Source organism: Pterocles gutturalis, unplaced genomic scaffold (assembly GCF_000699245.1).
Source record: "Pterocles gutturalis isolate BGI_N339 unplaced genomic scaffold, ASM69924v1 scaffold5384, whole genome shotgun sequence".
Taxonomy (NCBI): Eukaryota; Metazoa; Chordata; class Aves; order Pterocliformes; family Pteroclidae; genus Pterocles; species Pterocles gutturalis.
In genome coordinates this window covers 14702-22660 of record NW_010135534.1, presented here as the reverse complement: position 1 = coordinate 22660, position 7959 = coordinate 14702, and the positions used below count along the sequence as shown (strand labels likewise).

The 7959-nt window shown below is 39.4% G+C and overlaps 1 protein-coding gene across 1 annotated transcript in view; it reads left to right on the top strand.

Annotated features, from left to right (window-relative positions):
• Nucleotides 1-7607, top strand: part of UST (uronyl-2-sulfotransferase) — a gene marked incomplete at both ends in the record, with an annotated part of 51859 nt that extends 44252 nt beyond the window's left edge. Inside the window, 2 exons of the mRNA XM_010081923.1 lie at nucleotides 5197-5294; nucleotides 7450-7607. Coding sequence (XP_010080225.1) covers nucleotides 5197-5294; nucleotides 7450-7607 — 256 coding nt within the window. The remainder of the gene's footprint in view (nucleotides 1-5196; nucleotides 5295-7449) is intronic.
• Between the last annotated feature and the right edge of the window lie 352 nt (nucleotides 7608-7959).

Below are 7959 nucleotides of genomic sequence, written 5' to 3'. Positions count from 1 at the left end.
AGAGAAGGGTTTCTGCTGATGTTTTGAGCTGGCGGAGCCTGCACAGGAGTGAAGGTGCCATCACAGCTGGTGCAGGGTGGCATTTGGGGACAAAACCCATGTTTTGGTTAGCTAGGTCAGCTGTGCCACCTCATGGAGCTTCTCCCTGAAGTGCCCACTGCTCGCTCTGCAGCCTGCCACTGGTGTCACAGTAGACTTGTCCAGCTTGATGCCATCTCCAGGGAACCATCATCCCACCCAGTCTGGACAATCCACCTCACCTGGCAGCCCTCCTTGGAGGGGCTCGGCACCACAATAGCATGGGCTGGGAAACACTTGGCTTCGGCTGTGTTGGCAGTGCTGGTTTGGGAAGTGATGCCCAGCACCTGCCCACCCCACAGCAATCTGCTGCCGGGGCCGTTAGCATAGATGCACAAACAGCTACCCAATGTCTCCAGAATTTGAAAGAAACAGGTCATCTTGCTGCTGTGCAGCTCTGGTTACCCAAATACTTGTTTGAGATTGAACAGAAACATTTAATATCACCTGATGAAGTAAAAACCTTTCTAAGTAGGGCTAAAAGTAAGTATTGCATTGTAATTTATTTTCCATAAAAATCTGTAAATAACTTGTGCTCCAAAATAACACTAAGTCACATTACATTTGTATTTTAAAACCTTCATTCCAACTGTATCTTGACTTTTCAGTGTCTCCAGAGCAAGGTACATCTTCCTGCAGCCTTCTGAAGTAGGAAGTTGTGCTTTTCCTTCTTTAATTTTGTATTTACACTTGTGAGCCGTTTCCTGAGCCGTCGTGTTTACATTTTCTTCCCTGTCTCTGTGTGGCCACCCGGAGCTCGCGAGACAGGGGGCAGAGAAGGTGGAAGATTTTTCTTGTAGTGTTGTTGTATTTAGTTTGTATGATGCAACGTGGTCCTAAGGACAAACACCGAGAAAGTATGTGAGAAAGCATTTTATAAGCCGCAGGAGGATTCCTGGGGGCTCTCAGCAGAGCAGAAGAATTTTCCTTGGCTGGCAAAGGTGAGGACTACACCGCAGTGCAGACTGTAGCGGCGTATGAAGAGCAGCCTTGTAAGCAGGAGAGGTCACTGTAGACTGGGCTCACTGACTGGTTTTCCACATCGTTTTATTTCATTTCCTTTTATGGAAACTTGAAAGGTATTTATTTAGGTCGCTGTTTCCTCTGTAGCCTTCGTGACACACCTCAGCTTCACATCTGCAACCTTCAGACTTAAATAAGGAGCATACACTGTGGCTGGGCTGTGAGCAGGGGCTCCTGGTTTCACTGGGGTTGCAGTATCCCACTAGGGCAGGGCATGGAAAGACTCGTATTTTTAATTTTGATTGTGAGAGAAGGAAAGGTCATTTCTTTGGCTTCCCATAGATGGATGGATGATTAATGGGAAAATATTTGCAAGGCATGTATGTATTTGAGTTATGATTCCTCATTTAAAATTGTTTGGGATACTAATAATTGCCATACGTTCATGGCAGCATCTGGTGTTTCTGTAATTTTTGGTTGAGACACTGAGGATCAAGAAATAGGGAGTGCTTTGAAGGCCAAGAATTATTAAAAAAAAAAATAAATCTTCCTTATACTAGACAGAAAATTATTATTTCCTCCAGTACTCTTAGGATTTTATATGAGGGCAAAAAAAACCCCCAAACTCTCAAATCTAAGATCACATCTTTTTGTATATGGTACAGTATTTGCAATGAGTTAAAGATATTAACTTAAGTAAATTGCTTATTGTGTTACAGAAAACACTTCAAAGTTTGCTCTTTTTGTGAAAGCATTAAATACCTCATTGTATCCATGAGGTATTTTTAATCACCTGCAAACCTCCTCTTATGATATGTGTGAACTATGGGAAGTAAAACTGTTTGTTATTAACTTTTTAAATATATATTAATGACACACCTTTGATATATTCTTGATATATCAGGAGTCTGGCTTGTTGACTGATTAATAGGTAAGGGCACACTGATTTTTAGATGAAAGACAATTTTGTAGAAGAAGGAAGCAGACGTTACCAATTTACCATTTCAGACAAAATTATAACAATAGAAAAAAAATAAAGTGCTATTAAAAGGAAATATCATTTCTGTTGTTACTTGTAGCCCCAAGCTGGTTCCAGCACGTCCCTCTGCCCTGCTGGAGACAAAAGCCCAGCGGGGTGTGAGCAGTGTCGATTGTAGCTGCAAGCTGAGGAATAAAATAAAATTCCTCTTTCTTTATTGTGAAGGGGTATGATAAAAGTAGCTCTGTTTCTTTATATCTTTTTCGCCTTCATTTGAATAAAGTTTTACAAGGCTTCTCCTGTGATTTAAATAAGCAAGACTGTCATCTGTCACCTTGCAATTTTTTTGTCTCACATAAAAACCTTTCTGCCCTGAAAGATCTGTGTCCTGCTGGGAAAACATGCTCTTACTGGGAAATGTAGCATTAATGTTGCTTGGGCTAACAGAATAACACTCCCTAGAATAATGTGATTTCACCTTAGGTTTTTGTGCTCAGGAAAAAACAGAAATTCCTATAAGTCCCACAACCATCTGAAGAGCAGCTTCCTTCAACTCTGTTCAAGTTCTGTAATGACCAGCATGCCTGTGGACAAGCTTTCTTTTGCCCTACCTCTTGGTTAAAAGCTGTGATTTCACATCTTATGGACCTGCATAGTTATTATCAAGTAAAATCTCATCTGAGGTGATGGATGGTGGCTGGTGGTTTATTTCACAACCTATGAATACATTGGAAAAGGAAAGGTGAGCAGGTGCTGCAAGGGCATCAGGACCCTCCCTGGTGGTGAACAGGGATGGAAAAGGGGCTGTGCTTTCACCACAGAGTAAACCTGCTGTTTCTGATATCAGGTACCTGAAAGGTGTGCTCTTTTGCGGCAAAAAATTATGAGTTCCTATGAAAGCATACCTGGCCTTTATCTTAAACCTTGAGTGCATCAACAGGGGGCAGGGGCAGATTTTTTCTTTCCCATCATTTTGCATTTCTTTCACAAATCAAATTTGAAGGGAATTGCCACTTGCTAGTTTAGATTAGTGCAGTCCCTGTTGTTTCAGTGATCCTACAGCAGTTTACCATGAAGAGGAATACAAAAAATATATTTTTGACCAAACATAGACTGTTAGCTTGTTAAAGCTGTAGGATTTGCTATGTGGACGTATGTTGCTTTTATTGTCTGGATGTTTTATCTGGCCATATTAATCAAATATTGCTTTCAGAAGGACAAGAAGGTCCCTGGTACACTTTTGGATTGGGTGTTGATACTTTTTTATCTCGGGGAATGTTGTCTGACTCACTGTAGTCATTATTCTTTCAAATAATAGGAGTGAGAAAGGAGGAACAGTTCTTGGTTGGGGGTTACTAATGATTTGTGGATCTTACAAAAGTTTTTCTGCCTTCTAATCAATCCATTAATCAAGTAGAAGCTGTCTTAGACATAATTTAAAGTATTGTCAGGACAGTATTTCCATTTTTTTTTAAATCCAAGCAATTTATTAATTCATTGTAAGTCTCTGCAGTTTCTTATAAAAGATGATGTGTGTCCCTGAAAACATCTCTGGTGGTGTCTATAGTAAGAGCAGTTTAAGAACTGCAATTTTAAATTCATGTTAAAAAAAAACAGCTATTGGGGTAATAGGGGAGACACATTGCCTGTGCCACCTTACTGTGCCACCAGTAAATTTCATAGTAATACTCACAGCATTGAGGATAGAGTGCTGGTTAGCTTCAGCTCACAACCTTGAATGTCAAGATTCAAGTCTTGACCATAAATCTTCTGGTACCTATTTAAGGCAAGCCCTTCTCAGCATGCTTGAATACACTGGGGAGAGCAGGGGAAATGGATTGTTTGTATCCCTACTGGCAATTTTTATATTGTTTTCTTTGATGGTTCCTCAGCATGTGATTTACTTCCCAGCCTAGGATCTTCTGATGTGCTTATACAATCTGATTTACATAAGTGTAAAACAGATGAGGAAACAGGTATGTACTTCAAAAAGGCTTATCCACCCAAATGTGATGCTAATGAAGTTAGGCATGAGAGCTGAAGTTCTGGGAAGAGCATTTTTGCGCTGAGGTCTCAGAAGCTGCGGCTGGAGGCTTGTACCCCACGCTGTCCTGGGAGAGCAGGGGATGCTTTCCTTGTCTCCCAGGCTGCTGAGCACTTCTGTCTGGCGGAGGGTGTGTTGCCCACTGAAGTGTTCTCTGTCACATTTTATTTACCACATGAAGTGTGGATTCAATTAGTCATTGGTTTGATATTGATGTGTATCAAGTCCATTGCCTTTTAAAAGTATGTATCTTTAAATAAGAGGGAAGATTGGTTTTGCAAAGATGAGATCCTTTCGTCTTTGCTTATGTTGTCTTGTTCTGGTTTTTTGCCCTGTACAAGACATGGGTCTGCTTGCAGAGCAAGGGTCTGTTAGACTAGATAAGGACAGTGGAGTTTGATCCCGGTTGCAGCTACATTTATTATTGCACTAGAGTAAAGCTAGAAATGGAATATAGTTCCTCAGGGTTCAGTAGCTATGCCTAGTCTTTGAATAATGATAAGTACCTTCTAATTAGATGAACAATAAATCAGGAAAATGATAAATACTTTCTAATAAGCTCTTCTCCCAGTGCGGGTTTACACAATAGGCTCAATTGTGAACATCTGAGGAACGTACATAATTGTAATCAAAAGTGATGTATGTTTTTATATCAAGAGTAAGATGTGCAAATTACAGCTTACATTTAAAAAATAAATAAAATAATTATTGTCTCAGTTTGATTTATTCTGGCTACTTCAGGTTTCCCCCAGGGTGTATTTAGAAGAAAGAAGAGTCTGAAAATAATCTCCTGAATATTTTAAATATAACTCAGTATGAAAGATGATCCATGTGTCCCACTTCAAATCATGCGGTAATCTCAATATAATAATTGTGTTATTTCCAGCAAGAAAAAAAGTGTTATTTGCATTACAGGACAAAATAACTTTTTCTTTTCCCCCTCCTGCAACTTTCTAATGATATTCAGAAGTAGTGAAATGACCGGTAGATTACTTTTAAGGTATTTGATATAGCTTCAGCGCAATTCTTTGATTCTGAGATGACTATGTGAAGTATGAGATAAAGAAAACACTTGTTAATAGAGAAAGGCAAATGCAGTATTCAACCTCTATTTTTTTTTCCTCCCCCACAGGACATTAATGTTTGTATCCTTGAAAACTACCCTGAATGTTCCAATCCCAGGTTATTTTACATCATACCATATTTCTGTGGACAGCATCCAAGATGCAGGTAAATATATACAAGGTATCCCAATTTGTTCAGTGGTAGCTATTGCCAATATTGTGTCAAAAACTGGTAATAAAGATGCACCAGTTACTTGAAGGACAAGAGAAAAGAATAAGTACAATGTAGTGCTGTATATGGTAATTGCTGCATATGATAATTGCATACATATATTTTGGAGTAAGGAGGGTAATGCAAATGTAGTACTATTCTTTTCTCTTGATTTAATACTTGAAAAATTCATCAAATCTGGATGTATTTATGTGGATTTTTGTTTTCTGAGTTGGCGAGGTGAGAAGGGCAGTGCCCGTATGTGCTCATTACTCATTTTACCTCCTCTATAGTTTTGTAATATCTGTTTTAGCTCAGCCTAGATGCTCATATCAGGTCTATATATGAGGAATTCCAGGTTTCTGTGTCCATGTAAGAAATAGTAATCATGCTTAAAGCTATGTAAAGCACAGCCTTCTACTGCTGTAATTGAGCTATCTCATTTTTAATGTGTCTATTTATGCCATTGTCATATTGCTGCATTACTGATACTTCATAGTGAACTTTTATGCAATAATATGTGAATAATTTTAAATAACTTATTGTTTTCAAATACTTCTGTGTTGTTGGCCACAGCATGTTCTTTATTAGGTTTGTTCAACTCCAAGGTATTCTATTTATTTATTGTTACCACTTCTCCATAGTGGAACAACTGCACGTTTTCAAAAATGTGTTTCAAAAGCCATACTTTTTTGTAGCAGTACTAACAAGTGAAAGTAAGTTCCTTCTTGTGTCTCAGTTTCTACGTATCTTTGATTAAGAAGCACAGCAGATTCAGGACTTCATTTTCATTACACAGATTTTTTTCTTAGTGTATTTTGGCCTCATTTGCAAATGCTTATGGTTGCACATTTGACTTGTGTGCATGAGTAATCCCATTAACAGTGACATACCTGAATGCTTTAATAACATATCTGTATGAGGTTCCCAAGCAGTATATTGAAGTAGTGTTTTGTAGCTTGTTAATAGATCTGTCTGCTAGCTGCCTTTGAACCTTCAGCTGCTACTTAGTCTCACAAGGAACTGTAAGAAGGACGCTCATAGTATTTGTTAGGACTCTCTGCTCTCCCAGAAAATGGATCAGTACACAGAAAGGGGTAGGGAATGAAAAACCTGCTCCAAGCTTGCTCTAGTAGGAGTGTAAGGCAATAAGGTTTTCCGCATATTATCAAAAGAGCTTCTGACAAATGTTAAATTCACAATTGCATGGAGTTTGCAATAGCATAATAGAGTCAGGTGTGATTTCCAGCCACTCTCGGGTAGCATGTGTGACTGAGATGTTCATCATACCAGCTGGACCCTGTGAAAAAGCTGATTGCCTTTAGTTTGGGACACTGGCGTTATATCCCCTATCAATATCAATGCTGAATGCTGCTCCCAGGACATAATTATTATGAGATAGTCCAGGGGATTTAGGATTCGTATGCTTCTCTAGCCAAATTGTGTTTCCAGGAAACACAGAAGCATAAAGATGTACTGGTGTCCTGCCCACTTCTTCCACTGGGGGAAAAGCTAGAATAACCCTAAACTGATCTTCGAAACCAGTATCAATCCGAGCAAACAAATGCAAATCCTGTAGCAGAGCAGTCAAGGGTAATGGCAGGGAAAGGGAAGCTCCTGGAGGCTTTGTCAGAAGTTAAAATGAAGGATAAGGTGGGAAGCAGTCCAGTAGCCACCAGTGTGGATAACATCCGGCAGTGGTTGCTCGCAGCAGTTCCCTTGAATGTGTTTCAGGGACACGGCCACCCCTTAGCAACCTTCGTCACCCAGGGAAGTTGTTCATCCTATGAGGTGGGTCATGCTTCTGACTTGAAATACAGGAGTTCACAAGTTTGAGCTTATGAACAACTTGCTGAAAGATATCTTCAGAACAGAGTACTTCCATACGGTGATCAACCTCCTTTTAATGTGACCATGTTTTTACATGCCAAACCAATTCTAGATGTTGTGCAGAAAAGCTCAGTAAGCCACTCAGGTTTGATTGGGGTTTTCTATGTTCTGTTAGAAGTATAGCACTCAACCATTTTTGATTCAGTTGTGTTCTTGGCTTGAATATCTGAAGTAAATGCATATTTAAACTTTCTTTTTTCCCTCCATTAATTTCATACAGGGAGCCTGGTGAATGGGCCCTTGAAAGAGCAAAGCTGAACGTTAATGAAAATTTTCTGCTTGTGGGCATTCTGGAGGAGTTGGAGGATGTGCTGCTTTTATTAGAAAGATTCTTACCTCATTATTTCAAGGATGTGCTTAGCATCTACAAAAACCCAGGTAACTTTTTCTATTAAAAAGCTATTCTTACAGAAACTTGCGCAAAATCTGCATGGCTGCTGAAAGGTACATGTTTATTTCTTGTTTAGTCAGTGGAAAAACTTATCTCTGTTTTAGGGAGTATATTTGATTGATGGGGAAGGGTGCATATTCTGTTTTTATTCTTAATGTTACTCTGTGGTTTTCGTTCTTGGACAAGCACTTAGTGCTCCAGTGATCTTGCCACATGCCAGAAAGCTTCCCATTTACTGCTGGAGTGGCTTTTTCTTCTTTTAATGCCGTCATACTCGGCCCTCAAATAATACTGTCAAGATATTCTCAAGGTGGTGTCAGCAAGATCTACCTAAATAAC